This window comes from Trachymyrmex septentrionalis, unplaced genomic scaffold, assembly GCF_001594115.1.
Source record: "Trachymyrmex septentrionalis isolate Tsep2-gDNA-1 unplaced genomic scaffold, Tsep1.0 scaffold49, whole genome shotgun sequence".
Taxonomy (NCBI): Eukaryota; Metazoa; Arthropoda; class Insecta; order Hymenoptera; family Formicidae; genus Trachymyrmex; species Trachymyrmex septentrionalis.
Genome location: NW_017305661.1, coordinates 906,736 through 923,499, shown reverse-complemented (window position 1 = coordinate 923,499; position 16,764 = coordinate 906,736). Strand labels below are relative to the sequence as shown.

Sequence of the window (16,764 nt, the reverse complement as noted above, 5' to 3'; positions counted from 1 at the left end):
GTCGATAAAGTTTGAAATCAATAATCTTGTCTGCAGTTAGCTATTTAAGTTTGGATTTATATAATTGGAATGAACTCACTTGTTCTTCCATTGTACAAGAAAGCAAAATTAAAATTTATTAATCAATTTCATTCTGTTTCCATTATCGATAGCAAACTGTCAAGCAAATTTTAAGTTTAATTCGTTATTTAAATTATCATTATTTAAACTCATTATTAAAAAACTTAAATCCTCACGTAGTAAAAAAACGTACGCTAAACAAGTAGTGTGACTTTGAAAGCAGACTTAAAAAATATTGGCAAAATAAAAGATTTTATTTTTGAGGACTCTTTAATACCGCCATTAACGGAATTGCTGATCCGTTGGTAATTGCAATGCGTCTTGCAGCACGCAAATATGTTGATCTAAAGCAATGAAAAAGGTAATTTTAGAAACGTCGCAATTATAGGAGTCACGCGGTGGTAGTCGCAGAAGGATACTATGCGAATATAACGACTTTCAACGACCGAGGAAGGTAAACGCTTCTTATTTTTATTTAACTTGCCGGGGTTCGATGGAATTCGATGGTTTTATGAGGCTTGGTAAATAGCATGGAGCAATCGAGTGGCATGCCAGTCTGATGGTACTGTCAATATATTTTTTACGGTCTACGCCCACGCTCGCATTTATGAGTACAAATAGCAGTACTTGGACTCGGAGAAGGCATAGATTAAGATAAAATATTACTTACAAGAAATATTTCGAATCCGTATAACAGAGGTTGCAATCATTATTGTCTATAATTTCATATTTTAGTGGCGATATTATAAATGAATGTGAACGGATAGAATTGCTGATAATTACTATCTATACGTCCATTGAAAAATATTACTAACATCTCATTTAATTCTGCCAATATATCTTTGTACACGTTACTATAATTTTGTATAATATATATTATTACAATCTAACATATATCAATCAGGCGTAGAGTAGGCTATAGTTAGACCGTGTGCTGATATTTGAAAACGCGTACTCTTTCGTTTCCAACTTTAAACATATATCCGTCTAGCCGGATGCAAGTGAATCAGCAACACTGCTTCCGTTTCCCGTGAGATTGCATCGGGGTGGGGCTAATATCGATCGCAACCCTCGCGTGCGCCCTACAGCTACTTCCACCCTTGCTCTCAGATGCGCAGCAGCCATGGGGATTCCAACCACGTAGCAAAACACTTTTTCTCCCTGAAATAACAACGTTCTGTGGATCTTGTCCTTGGGGTCACACATTGCATTAAGTTAAATCACAAGCCACGTGGCGGCGATCTGTAACAGTCCTCTTAATTAATGCTATAGCTTTGACAAAAAATAGGACATATTTTAAAAAATCTTTTTCACGTGGTTCGTATCGTTATAGCATAAAGAATTTAACAATATTGCTATCTTTTTAAATGCAGTGTACTTAAAGTACGAGTTACGTTTATTTAACGCTAAATGGGAAATCAGTTGGAAAAGATAACAAGTACTTTTTTAATATTACTTTTTTATTTTACATTTATTTATACTTAATAGTTATTTATACATAATAGTACTTGAAACGATTTAATTGTTAGGCAATTATTGGTAAAATACTCAGAAACAACTACACTCTCTTTTCTTGACATCCATTTTTTATTTCTTTCGTTATTGTGAATTCTGTATCATTAATCTATCATTAATTGTTCACAACAACTTTATAGAATAATTATACTTGCGAAAAAACGATAAGGACTGCGGCAGATTGGTGGAGGGGGTTACTCAGCGAGTTGTCAACGTCTCTCTTGCTGCACGCTATGCTGCAGTAAATGGTATCATTTACTGCAACGTGGCACGACAAGAATAGCTTAAAAATAAGGCACAACAAGTAATGTAGCTAAAGCAGGTCGCGATTGCTTGTCAGTGTGCTGATCTTTGTGCGAAATTTGATTCTGATTGACACTGATTGGCTTAGCTGTCGTATTCGATGAAAATAGTGTCGAAACAATGTAAGTGATACAGCCGGTTCTTATTAACATACTGCTTGCTACCAAGCTGTGAGCAAAGTCACACATCGTATTTTAACATCCGAGAAAGATCACGACACCTTTTGCTTCATTTAAGCGAATGGAAACTGCGGAAGATAAAGCTTTGATATATAATAAATAGTTGCATCTTATCGAGTAGTTATCAAGATAATCAACATGTTACTTCGCCAAACACACACACACACACACACACACACACACACACACACACACACACACGCGCGCGCGCGCGCGCGCGCGCATTTCCTTATTCCAGAGTAGGTCCAGATTAGGCTCGTAATTTTCATCATGAGAGCTCAGTTATAGTAGGTAAGTGGTGCGAATTACTAGCCGATAAATACGTTATCTATGCTTATGGTCGCCGTAATAAAGCGGTTGCTATCGCCGTGGTATGCTTCGTTGACACCGGTAACACCGTCCAGGAGGCCGAGACAGTCTAACACGCCGGTCGTGTCTTGTATACGTACATACTCATATATCTACTTACACGTATATGTGGACGGGATCTTCATTCAATATTTAACCGGCGATGTTCTCGAGCAAGACGAGAGGAGCCACGAGTTTTCTCCATACGTCGCATCTCGCCCGTGATTTACGTTCGCGTCCGGAGCGCTCCCTGCCCTTCCCCATAGCAATCCGCTCCTGGACGACGATGGAGTGCCGGGGGTATAAATTATCCCGCGGACTAATTAACATTGTTGCCGATATCGCGCGAACGCCTTCGCGGTAACGCGAGAGGATACGAAGATTAATCGCGCGCCTTTGCGATTCGGCGCACCGTGCGTCAAAGACGTTCCTTCTTCGCGGAGGCGCGTCCCTCGGATCGCTCGGGGATGTATTCGCGCGACCGAGTCCGCACCCGGAATCGCATATCACACGTCAGTCTAGATAGGCATTGATTTATTGTACGCGCGTGTAATAGAGATTATTTATTATTTTATGCGCTTCTCTTTCATAGCAGCACGGTCGGTCTCGTATCGCAGCGCGGTTCCGTAATTGATGACTATATTGCAATGGAATGTGCCTTCTAGTTTCGCGTACCTCAGGTCATTGTATGATTACGACATTGCACATTGCACATTTTTATTATGTCGAATTATGTCAAATTATGTAGTATTCAATTGGAATTATTTATGTAATTATTATTGTAATCATTTCTGTAGGTCTCATCACTGTTTCTATTCAATATAAAATGTTAATTTAATGAAAACAATAGAGACAAACAATTTAATTTAAGAAAATGTATGAAATTTGATTTAAATTTACTGAATTATTTGTTTATTCTTAGTGTACACACACACACTTCAATATGGGCGTTGCTTGTTGCGAAATTCACCACAGAAATGGATTGATTTATATTACGACATATATGGACGTTAAAAATAATAAAATGTCATTTTTAACTTGGGCTATTGTCCCTTTGATATTTAACAATATAACAATAGTCTGAATAAATTGAAATCGAATTTCGATGAAAAAATACGAACGAATTGTACACTGAGGTCCATTTGAGTTTCGAAAGATCCAACGCGACGGACATTCGATTTCTTCTCTAACTCTAAATTTTCCAAATTTCTTTCTCCTTTGCGTTTTTCCCACGTGACGCGCTAATAAATCGCGATCGCGACGGATGCAACATCACCAATTGCAGGTTAAGTCCTTCTCACAGGAGCACATTTCGTAATGCGATGACATGATGTTGTACGCTTGAGTACTCGTTGTGTAATTATCCACGTTCATATCTCTCTTTGAGAGTTGCACAATGATCGTACGTACTCGCTATCGCGGCCATTTATATGCCCGTGTATTGACGATTGGCGACTTCTCGTTACCGAGACTACCGTAGGCTATACGATCGTTTCTTCAGCGGTTTCCGTGCAAATACACGCGTGCAGATACACGTATCATACAATTACATGTGCACATCTCTTATCCATGGTTCAGCCGTTATGGCAATTCAATCCGACAGTGGAGCACGACGCAACGCGAAATACACGAATACCGATTTCACATATCAAGAAAGAAAATGAGTTATGGCGCATGTGCGTATGAGTATGTATGTATATGTTATAGTCGAGGCGTAGAGAAAAGAGTAATTATTATTGGTTGCCGAGGCAGTTAGCACGGGCCATCGATCGAAACTCATTTAACCATCTAGCTAGCCAGCGTCCGGTCGTTCCGAGTTTCTCTAATAGGTTTGGATCTCATTGTAATAAAGTACCTAACGGTCGTGCTGCGGGAAACGAGAGTAAAATTTACGAGGGAGGGGAAAGCACCGATTTCGCCGTCGGTTAATAATTCGATTAAAGCTAAATTTACTAAACACGTTTTCAATCGCGCTTCGAGAAAAGGAGAAAAGGAGAAAAGGAGAAAAGGAGAGGAAGAGAGGGAGAGAAGGAGTAATATTGCCGGCCGTCGTTTATTGTTTTGGCTGTTTTGCACCGCGCGATGAACAGAGTTTCGTTTCTCTGTTCTATTACGCTCTTGATTTATTCTTCGCGTGCACTTTTCCGGTCGCGACGCGCGAGGAAAGGCACACGATCGGACTCACACTCGAGGGAACTTTCCCTCTTTCCTTCTTCTGTGTGATGGCACAAGAGCAGCGGCAGACGAAGGAGACACGCGCTCCGAATGAGAGCTGCTCATGCTGCTCGAAAGATTAGCCCGACTTCGCTCCCACGCCTCATCTCGCTATCGCATCATCGCAGAGATTCGATCTCCAGCCGGGTTCTCGCAGGCCCTCCTCTCTCGCAGAGAACGATATAAAACCAGCTCTGGCCGCTGTCGATCCGCTCGCGCAGCTATTTTTGCTCGTCGCAGAAACATGCAAACTTCGCTAGGCCAAGATTTACTCGGGAACGGATATTCGTCTGCAACTTTCGCGCGCTTACGTGGAAGCCTGAAGATGAGATTGCGGAACCTTGACGCGGAACGGTGACGTGATCATCTATTTCGCAGATTCAGCGAAATAGATGATCAACATTGTCAAGGCTGTGCTGAATCATACATAAAAATAGTTAATTGAACACTTTTCGAAAGCAGTTTGCAGTAGAAATGCGGAAACCGCCAGAAGATCACTTAGGAATGTGAATTGAACATTTTATATTTGTATTTATTAATTATCAATAATTTTTCAGATATTAGAAATTTTAAATAGGGAACTTTAAGAACCAATTATCTTGTTTGAATTATTAAGAAGGATATTTTAAGAAGGAAATATAACTAATAACGTTAAAAAACATTATTAACATTTCAATGATGCAAGTATTTCATAATAAATTCTTCGAAATTTGGAGTAGAAATCTTGAAAAAATTATGAGCATCTTGATCGAGTCATTAAGAAGAGAATTTAAAATAGAAATGTAACATCAAAATTATTTCCATTGATACAATCGTTATAAATATTTACAGCTGCGCATTAGACCTTGACTATTTCTTCTCTTCTTATTGTGCTTGCGAGGAATTGATCCCATCTTCTGGTTATTCTCATACCTACCTGACCAATGCGAGGGGAGGTAGCTGGAGCACTTTATATTTGTGTTTCACGCGCGGGAAACTATGACTACTCACGTCCTCGGGAGCGGCGCATCGTCGTATTTCAGAGAGCAGGAAACTAAGAGACTGGCGCATTATGAAATCGGAAATATTACGGGAGGAAGTTGTATTCCCGGTGGTATTATGGGCGCATGCTTCGCATAGCCGCGGCGTAAAATGTCATCGTTACGCATCGCTTAGAGTTAATTGATATTAGCCAACTACGACCAATCATCGTTGTCGTCGTTTTGCATTGATATTTATTACAAGTTTATTATTTTACGTGTCGCATTGCAACTAGTCGAATGATTGTTGCCGATATAGTTGTGCCTAACCATATTGTACTATCTAATCGATCTTGCAGATTATTATGAAAGCGATCGAGTGACCGGTCGCGCCATATCGTTCAACTTATGTTCGAGCTGACGCAATTCTTATCGCGCACAATCGAGATTTCTTTTTTTTTGTATTGATTATGTAAATTAATCAGTCGCGAAACGTGAATGTACCGTGGGAAAATTTCTGCCACCGATATTTACTAGATTTCTAATGATGTAGAAATACAACAGATCTCAGCGATAGACGTAATGACAATGGAGAATGCGAGCAATTAATGAACCTGTATGAGCTTAATTGGTTTTATGATAATATTTTATGATATATTTCTTGAGAATAATGTACATTTATTCTTGTAACAGGTGATACCGGCAGATCGTCGGCCGCCGGAGAAAGAAGAGACGTGGACTCTGGCTGCTGATCAGCAGGATTCGTGCGTCTGTTTCGACGGTGCCGTGGTCGATTCTAAGGTGAAAGACGGGCACAGTTCCGAGAAAACACAATTGAAACCGCTTGCGGAAGTAATATCAGTGGACGCGGGCGATAACGTGGACAACACTTTGCCACGCAGCCAGGAGACCAGGAAAAGTAAGACTAAGAAAGTGAAGAGCTACCTGAAGAAGTGCAAGGGCGCGCTGTCGAAAGGTGATGAGAGCGTCAGCGCAGACAAGAGACGCCAGGAGAACTGCACTTCGTGGTACTTGGACGACGTTTCAACTTGCGCGAGTCAGCAGGAGGATCACGACGAACCTCCGGAGAAGTACACGGAATTCCTCGAAGAGAGACTCGAAGAGGCGGTCCGCGATGTGGAGTCTGTCGAAGATCCTGTGCCTGAAACGCTCGAGGAGAATTTCTTGAGGGGCGAGAACTTTGAGGAAACCCCGCATGATGCTCTCACCAGATTATTGGAAGAGGATCGTAGGACCGATCTTAGCGGAACGTCTTTGTACGAGGACGCCAAAGATGCAAATCCAGAACGACCTGTCTCGGACGAGAAAACTCCGACGAAGGAATTAGAACTTTTCCGTGATGAAGAACAAAAAGACGCGGCGATCTCACTCGAGACATTAACGACGGAGGACACGAATCTGAATAAGTGCGATTCGAGCGATACATTGATAGCAGAAGTTCCGGAAGCAACCGAGATCGCGACAGATCTCAACTCGGAATTAACGATTATTGTTAAAGAAGAGGAAGGGGACGCACCGAAAGATCCTGCGGACGAGGAGATAATAGTTCCTGCATGCTGTGGGGTAAGTCCGTTCGAGTATTTTGAATCGATTAACACGAGAAATGAAATTTGTTAGAAAATAATATATCTCAGAATGTGGAGTAAAGTTTAAAGATTTTAGTATTCGTTTTTGATATAATCAACAAGTTCGATTCTCACAATGAAACAATATAAGCTGAGTTTCTAAGAAATTGTACGTGTACAAACTGTTAGATTTTATTCGATAAAGTGTGGAATGAATCGGACGTCGTGTTTCGCGAGAGCGTTTACGGGAGAACGATCGTCGGTATAAATCATGACGAAGAAAAATAAAGCGCCGTAAATCAAAGCGAAGGAAAACGCAAGTACGCCGTATTTCTTCCTATCCGTGGAAATTACGTTTTAATCATTGCTAGTAGCGCATTAAGAGCAAGAACATAAATTACGAACAGGGAAGCCTTCCTTTGCCCATACATGGTATATGTGTTGCAATTCGCTTTACTGCTTTGCGCGCGGTAACCATAGTTGTGGTTTGTATTCAAATGGATGGACATTGTGCGCTTCTTTTAACATACACGTGTACGTTCTTTGACGGACACCGCTAGTGTCTCGACGCGAGATACGTACGGTCATCGAACGTACACGGCTTATCGAATATCAGAAAGATTTAATATTATTTGCAATTATTAAGTTCTGTCGTTTATCTTTATAAATATTCATGTTGACAATAATTGTGAAGCAACGGCAATACAAGAAAATTTATTAGCGAGAGATATTTACTACAGATGTTTGTTACTAGATGATTATGTTATATTTTGCTTTTAGGCTTTCTCGTGTTAACTTCAGATATTTTTTATAATTCTTTTCTCTTCATTATTTTTGTCTCTGTTTTGTCATTCTTATAAACGTATTCCTTTTTACGTCGAATTCTTTTTTCTCCTACGTTCCACTAGGTTCAGACTTTTAACTATCGTTATCAATAAATTCATTGCTCGGTCCCGCGATATCGATTTTATTCAATTAATCGTCGCGTATGTCATGTAGAAATTGACGTAGGCACAACGATTAGAATTCGTCTCCTTCGATCGCGTCTTACTGGTGACAATTCGCGCGAAGAAATATGACAGCGAATATATCTGATATAGAACGTTATTTCGCCTAACGCTTATGACATCCTGATTGAAAGTTTAAGCATCTCAACTTTCTCTGCACGACCTCATCCAGAGACATGCCCCTCGCGCCACTTGACTTATTCGCATCCATGTACATCGCATGGAACGCTTGTCTAATCTGCATTAATGCAATATACATAAAATACTTATTCATTTATTAATATTTTTATTTATTTTTGCTAAAATTTAACAGGACATATTAATACACATTTGAATTTTCTTTCTACAGATGATTGTCATATTTATGTACGATGTAGAAAAAAAAGGACAAAACAGTAGTGGAATTAGGAATACTTTGCTATTGATTTTTATGTGCCTATCTCTTTAATATTGAGATAATATCATCGTTTCATCAAACTTAATATTATTAAATTTTATTACACATGATTGGGTCATTCGTATTCTGAGCTTTTTTTTTTAATGCCATAAGCACTTTGCTAAATAATGGTCCAAGTATCTTACATACACTTTGTTAAGTACGTACATCTTAGAATCACTTAATAAATTGTTGTGTACTTGTAAGAGTGATAAAAATTAATCGGGAAAATATAAACGACCCATTGTGTAGCAAAAGACCAGAAAATCATCGTATATTAAGAATTAATAAGCGTTATTAGACGCTCTAAAAAACTCCCTCAAATGTATTTATAAATTTACATAATAAATATATATGAAAAGTATTCATACACAATAATAAAGAAAATATTTAAAAATGTAATAAATTGTTGTAAATTAAATATAAGCAGATAAACATATTACTGTGCCTTCTAGTGTAAAAATCTATTATGGATACGATTATTAGTTCTATGGTATATTGTCGTTTTAAAACAAACGTGCCGCTTGTACATATAATTGGCGACTGTACGGTCGGTCGAATCGTAATCGGCAATTTTTACTGGAAAGATCGCGAACAGGGAAGGACTCCGCGGACTCTCTCACCCAGATACCTACATAATGCCGCTTCGCCGCGAACGGAACAAGTTCGACTTCTCGGTTGCACGGGTTAGCTTAGGTTCGCCGAGGTGCTTGTTAGGGCGGACCGGGCGAGCCGGAGGTGTGTATGGGAATTGCGGGTCGTGCTCATTAATTATATCAGACGTGATCTATCTGGACCACGGCTGTGGTTGCGCGGTCGCTGGAGAGTCACCACGTGCACTCCAATACGGGCGTCGTGCATCGGCGGCCACGCCGTTTTGCTGGAGTCTTTCAAGAGGCAGAATTGTAACAAGTCCAACTAGTACCTCTGGTTAATTTACCTTTTACATTGCCCGATCCGGTAATCTGTTCTCCTTTGTTTTGTACTCTTTCTTATACACTGTGCCCTCATAATCAAAAATCAAATTGATATATTCGAGAAATCGAATCGTATCGTACTGTCTACATTTTGTCGAATGGGAATCTCACTTTAAGGAGTGAAAATTGAGCCACTCTTCGAAAAGAGTGGTTTAATTTTCAATCTTTCAGAAATAAGATTAAGATTTCACGCTTCAAAGTGAGATTCAATTTTTAAAGAGTATATGTTTCTTTATTTAACATGAAAAAAAATGACTGCTGTAACATAATAATTTTGCCGCGTATAACTGTAAATAACAGTTAGATTTCCAGATACGATTCTATGTATTCGAAATCGATCGTCTGACGTTCGGCTACAATTCAAAGTAATCAGTAATCATCTACATATAGCGGGAACCCGGTTTTACTAACGGGCGAGATGACGCGCCTCGCGGAAGTCCCATGGGTGCGTGCAAGTTTATTCCACTTGTCTCTAGACGAGAGCGACAGAGAGAAGTCTCGAGGCGGTGTATAGCGGAGCTCCGTGAGTGAGCACCAAGTGGTATCCGCGCGGTGGTTGCGTACACCACCATTTGCACCAGCATTAACTCGGGCGCGAGTTGACGTTCGTCGTGTCCACGTGAATACGCGGTATGCGTACGCGTACACGCCGTGCATGTGCGTACGCTCACGTATGTACGTTACAGGGAGGAGTAAATCTGGCCGGTCGACCGTCGGTGTCGATCGCCGCTGAAACGCTACCCGATCATCAGTCGTGAAAGTGTAGCTGCGGAAAATGATTACCCGCGCCAGTTGTGCTTGCTGCGCACACCCGCTTTCCTCCGTCTTTTTCTCGAGCCCTCACTCTGTTATTCTCTCCTTTCGCTCCCCCTTCCGTTCTATTTCTCTCGCGAGAGAGCCTCTCCTTCACGAAACACGCATCTATACGGAGTGTCTTGACATTCGCGATATATGTATATCCTGATGATGGCTCTTTAAGTTTATTGGGGAAATGAAGATATCTTTTGAAAACTTGATGAGAGGCTTACAACTTTTTTGATGAGAGGTTACAACTTTTTTTTTTTATATTAAATATCTTGAAAAGCGAATTGCTCGAAAAATAGTTTTTGGAATCCAATGGTACTTGCGTACCCCCTTGAAGTTTAATTGTCAGTACGCTTTAAATTTCTTCAAGAGTTTTCAAGAGTTTGAGAATTACGCTATTTTTTGTATTGAAGAAACTATTTTTCTTGATTTGACGCTTGGTATTCTACTGTTAATCTATTCGATATTAAGTTTGGAACACCCCGTATATCTATGTTCCATTACCTTCACATCGGATTATAGATTAAACCGCACCTCCAGCGTAGACGCACAGAAAACGATAAGCGGAGAATATGGCGCGGGATTTATTGTAATTGGCGGTAATGACGGTTTTACGCCGTCGCCGCCGCCGCCGCCACCAACAACCACTATACTCTTCTCTTAGCTATGCTCTTCGTCAATATGTACGGTCGTAAGTCAGGAAAACCGATTGTGAACGCACGCGCTCGCACTCATACTTGATAGGCTTTAAAGTTAGAAAGGGTAGACCGTTGCTCTTTGCGCATTCTGGCGAATCTAACAAAGTTGCATAACGCTTGAAGGATAAATAGAGTTGACGTGGATTATTCTACAGATTATTTAAACAGTATATTTTCTAGAACGATTTCCTTCGTGGATGGACGGACGAGAGATGATCTTTTTGTAAAACTGTCTTGTCACGAAGAACAAAAAGATGCTTCTATTGCTACAAGAAAGTCAAGGATCACTTAAAGTGTCGTTTATGAGATTTCAAAAAAATTTTAATGTATAGCTTTAATATCTTAGTAGTTTTCGAACAAGTATTCGTTATATAAAAAAATTGAAACTCTTTTTGTGAAAATTTGTTTAGTGAAACAAAATGCGACATCGAAATCTTGTATACTTTGCAACACAGAAGTTGCAGAAAATTACAGTTCTTTTCTCCTTTTTATCACCCAAATCACAGGGCATATTTTTACAAGGGTTCTACATTTCGAAAGCGAGGAAGGTGAAGATCGTAACTACTTTTTTATGTAATGTTTCGCTAAAACAAAGGTAATGCATCGCGAAACCGATATAGGTTTACTGTGTTCCTTTTCGTGCTCTCCAATTCTCCGTCGTTTTTTTTTTTTTTTTTTTTTCGATAATCTGGCATGGCGTTTATGTTCATTTGTGAAAGATGGATTGTCCTCTCGCAGAAGAATAAGGATGAGAATGAGGAGAAGAAAGAGAGCCAGGTTACAGGAGGAAAAAAAAAACTGTAACATGTAATGCATTTTTCTTTGTCATTCAAGATCCTTTTTTGCTATCTTTTTTTATTAACTCCCAACCTCATAAATCTCGTCTTCTAATCACATCAGAATTATTATCTTATTTTTTCTCACCTTGTAATATGCTTATATCTCGCAATATCCAATTTCACAATTTTCGATGTTGGATTTTAGTACCGATTGCATATAGTATTGTACTAAACTATGCGTGTAATATTTAAAAGATAAATTTATATCTAAACGATATATGATATATTAACTATATAAGATTAGTACAAATTGTGTTACGCACAAGTAAATTTATACATATCCCGTCTGTAATCTGGGTTTTTTGAGCGAAGTATCATTTTCGCTTTAATTTCAATTTTTATTAAATAAATAAAGATTTTAACGTTGAGTTAAAAAATTATTAATTTAATATTGGAAATATAATAAAGATATTGAAAACTCGATTTTTTAAATGCCTAGAATAGAAAAAAAATTTGGACCGGACAAAAATCTACATTTCAGATGGAGAGATATTTATGAAAAGTATATTTATCCATGCAGTTTAGTCGAAAATCTTGAAGACTATTCATTCTAATGTTAACAGCAAGTGTTAGTTCATTGCCTACTCAAAACAGATTAGAGTCCATGATTTGCAAAGAAGTCGGACGAGATTTGACCGAGTTTCTCTTTAGCTTCTTTTATTTCGACGTTCCGAGGTGTAAGGGTCAAATAAAGAGTCGTTCTCTTATTGAACCGAGGCTGCGATCGAATCGTATGGCGCGCGAGTCTTTCGAGAGCGACAGGCCGAACCTGGATTATTCCGCGTGACTTCCGATCGGTATATAGTTTAGCGGGCCATTCTTTCCTCCCAGTGACTTTCGCTGGAGCGCGGTGAGGAACGGAGATCGCAGAGAATGCCGATGTCTTCCTGACGATCGCAGCCCGAGGCGCGACGATAATAAGGTGTCAACGTTTGCGCACTCTGGTGCATATCGGGCCTCTGATGTCGGACGATTTCCGGGTTATGTTCGTGCGTACCCAAAGGGGCTCGCTTGTTCTCTTTGTAATTGCAGAATCATGCCGCGACAGGCACGTGGACACGGGGCAAACAAATAATTGACAAACTGGCTAGGATCGAAAGCCAACAATTGGATGGACTAACATTATTTCTTGTAAAGTAATTGGTATTGTAAAGTAATGGGCCTTTTTAAGATAAGTCATTACCTAAGTCTTAAGTCGTAATAAATTAATCAATCATGGTTAATTATTGTAATATTTATTATTTCCACGTTCGACTGTGATTAGTTAATTTTTTACGGCTTAAGACTCAAAGTTTAGGTAATGGCTTATTAAGGAAAAAAATCTATAAAGGATATACATCCATTTCTACTAATGTAAATTTACTTTAATCTCGATTTAACTTATTTCCTATCTTCTTGTCTAGTTCTAACAATTAGAAAAAAATGAAAAGTAATTTGAACTGAGATGAAAATTAATCTACATTGGTAGAAATAATAAGCCGTAATATTACAGCATCACTGAGTTTTTCTCTCCAATTAATAGAGGACAGTTACTATAATCGAAAATTTCCGAGATTTTTCCTGTAATTCATAAGATATAAGATTTGTTGTTTTATAAAAAAATACGGATCGTCTATCGCAAGATTAAAGTCCATGATTAGCGATCAGTGGGACGCGTTTACTTCTTTCCGCTTGGCGATTAGTTGCATAAGACATCCTTGCAATTACGTTTATGCACGATTTGCGCGGCGGTGCGAAAACAACGAGAGTCAATGAACTTTCTCGAAACGGCTGCGTGCTCTCGTCATTAATATTGTCCGACTGCGGAACAGCAACATTCGATACCTACCACTTTAAACGTATACGATTACAATCCTCGCTACGGTACCCGACTACCGTTAAATATATGTTTTACATCGTGTTTGTGCCTCGGCTCGAGTCGAATCAGGGAGGCAGCGAGTGTTACGTGTTTCACATCGTGTTCAACGTGCTGCGCCGGTTAGAGCAGCTGGTTCGGGATCGACTTTCAAGGTCGCGAGCTTTTTCCTATTTTCACGGCAAGCTAGAAGAGCTAGGGTAATAACCAATTAAATTTCGCGGTTTGTCCTTTTCCTATTCATGATACGTATTACAGCGACTTTGCGGCTTACCGCACGCGGCCACATTACAATTGATTCCGCTTGACCGACCGCGTCTTTCTTTTTTCTTCGATTAACCATGAGCGCGCCGTGAATGTGTAATCCTATCCATTGATGTATGTCTTTTATCTTGCATCTTTATCGGAGTCGCGCGCTCGTTAAATATATCAATGCATTGTTCAATTTTCATTTTATCTAAAAGATACTACTTGCTATACATATATTTGGCTAATAAGAATAAGAATCATGATGATAAAAAAACTTGTATTTATATACATTATATATATATATATATATCAGTGATATTTCCTTACTTTTGAGAAAATTCAAATTCAATTCGAAATTTAAATAAATACTTTGGTTACTTTCTTGTGTCGAACATATCGATCGAATTATTCGCGAATTATTTGCGCGAATCGATTCATTCATTCGTTGTTACTCGTCGCACGACTCTAAAAGGAGGACGTGTCGCTCGCGCCAAGTCTGGACGTTTCTCTCAGGCTAAGCGACGATCATCCAGCACGATCCATCGATCTCCTAGCGTTGTGGTCCCAGGCGGGGATCGGAAACTGATCGGTTCGCCCGTTAGCGCCCCTGCTCTGACAGATGAGAATCGTCTGGGACGTGTTCAGCGGGAGAAAGTGATTTGACGGCGGACGTCTCTCGTCGTAGCGCGGATCTCTCGTGATAGTCGTGATAGTCGACGATATCTTCGAAGCCAACATCCGATCTCGTATACGCCGCCGCGTGTCACTGCCGCGCGTCGAGCGGGTCACGTTTCCGGTAATTAATGGCTCGCGTCATCGCCGAGGTCGGGGCAAACGGTTACATCTGTCGGATGTATTGTTCGTTGCACGCGGACGCGGACCTCCAATGTGTGAGCGAATTGCAAGGGAATGGCCCGTGCGATACACGAGTTCCATTCGGTCTCTCGAAGATTTCCCTCGTGAGAAACTCCAAATGGAGATCGTAAACTCACTGGAGATCAAACTCGGAGCAAGGTGGCGCATTTTAAAATGCATGGAAATCACTTGTGCATAGACAAGCAATATTTTCTTCGCTTCCTTCCTCTGGATAATCAAAGTAATATATTTTCGACGTGTTGTTGTGAAAACTTTAAATGTGAAAACAAGATATTTGTCTGATTGATGCTAAGTGTATGTTCGCTTTGGGCGCTCGCACGTTATAAGCTTCTTTCTATCTTTATCGCTTATTGTATGCGGAAGGAAGATAAAATGAAATTTACAGCGCGTGAGCGCCCAAAGCTTATGTTGATTATACAAGATATTGTCATAATAATTGATTTAAAGAGGAGAAAGCTATGATTATGATGAAGTTTAGAATAATCAATTCCAATCTTTTCTTTATATTGGTATAATTTATTAATTAATCAGTCTTTACATAACAGCGTTTAATGTGTTGCGTAGTGTGTATGCGCGTATACATTTAAGAACGTAAGGACACGAGGTGTAAGAACGTAAGGAGGATATATAGAGCCTTTGTTAGAGTTTCTTACCAACTCTAACTCAAGTCGGCGAGTCTTTGTGGTATGTGATATTACTTACACACATTCCGAAAGACTGCAGTGTACGATCGATTAATGTCCGGTGGCAAGACTTCATTTCCTCGAGATCGCGCGTGTTTCACTATGAAGAATCGCTCTGAATTTGGGGCAAACCTTGCATGCTTCTATTTTCGTGTTCTGTACGCGTGCAACGTGCTTGGCCTATATTCTAACGCTACGGTGCATGCATTACGAGTGATCGATCGCAAGTACCTTGTGTGCGGTGTTTCACTCGTAAACTACGTCGCCTTTATAATTCTTCAGTGTAATTACAATCGAGTTACGTTTGATTTGTGCTTACTAATTGAATTAGTCATTTCTAGCCTTCTGTCGGAGAAATCTAATGGATCACGTCACGAAACGTGTGTTATTAACGTAAGATGAGGAATTTCAAAGATATATTTAAAAGTACAGTAATAAGTTTAATGTATTTTTTTTATTTTCATTGAAACTATTTATTATTACAAATTTTATTACACTATTTTTTTCTTCTATTATTATTTTGTAAGTATTTATTAACTATATATGCTTTATAATATTTTATTTATAATATTTATTTCTGATTTTTTTCTCTAAAGAGAGGCGAATAGTTAATTGATATAAAAATTTATGAAAACAATTTCTCATAGAAGATTCTCGATACAGGTATACAAATGACAAATTGAGAGAGAGAATAGGAAAGAGTTTTGTAGGGAAATTATTTTGTTACCTGCGCTCAACGCGCATAGTGTTGATAGTGATTTTGTGACAAATTACATCGAGAGAAATGTTTTGTATGAATAACTAAAATTTTTACAAAAACTCTTATTTTCAATGAAAAAATTGTGTTGTCCCAAGTTTTGCAATTCACGTGTTAATTAAATTATGGTCTTCATAATATACGAACTTGTCGAAACACATTGCGTCTACGTCGCGCAGACGAAGATAGAAGTCTCAATCAACTGCCGATCGTGAGTGCAATGTCAACGCCGGTATCATATCATTGGTAACTTGTTCGTAGAGCATTGAAAATCACAGGCTCGGCCCTTGCACGGGTGTATTAGGTAATAGCCGGTCATTATTGGCGTGACGTGAGTGTCCCCGGGGGTCACGCCTTCCAACGTCGGCTGTACAGACGCCGCAACCGTGTGTGCCTCGTTCCTCTCCTTTCTTTCTTTT

The 16,764-nt window shown here is 39.4% G+C and overlaps 1 protein-coding gene across 2 annotated transcripts in view; it reads left to right on the top strand.

Annotated features, from left to right (window-relative positions):
- The window catches only part of LOC108751526, a 305,551-nt gene that overhangs the window by 20,896 nt on the left and 267,891 nt on the right, over positions 1-16,764 (top strand). For both annotated transcript variants that reach the window (XM_018491760.1, XM_018491761.1), the window contains exon 2: positions 6,272-7,162. In XM_018491760.1, coding sequence (XP_018347262.1) covers positions 6,272-7,162 — 891 coding nt within the window. The remainder of the gene's footprint in view (positions 1-6,271; positions 7,163-16,764) is intronic.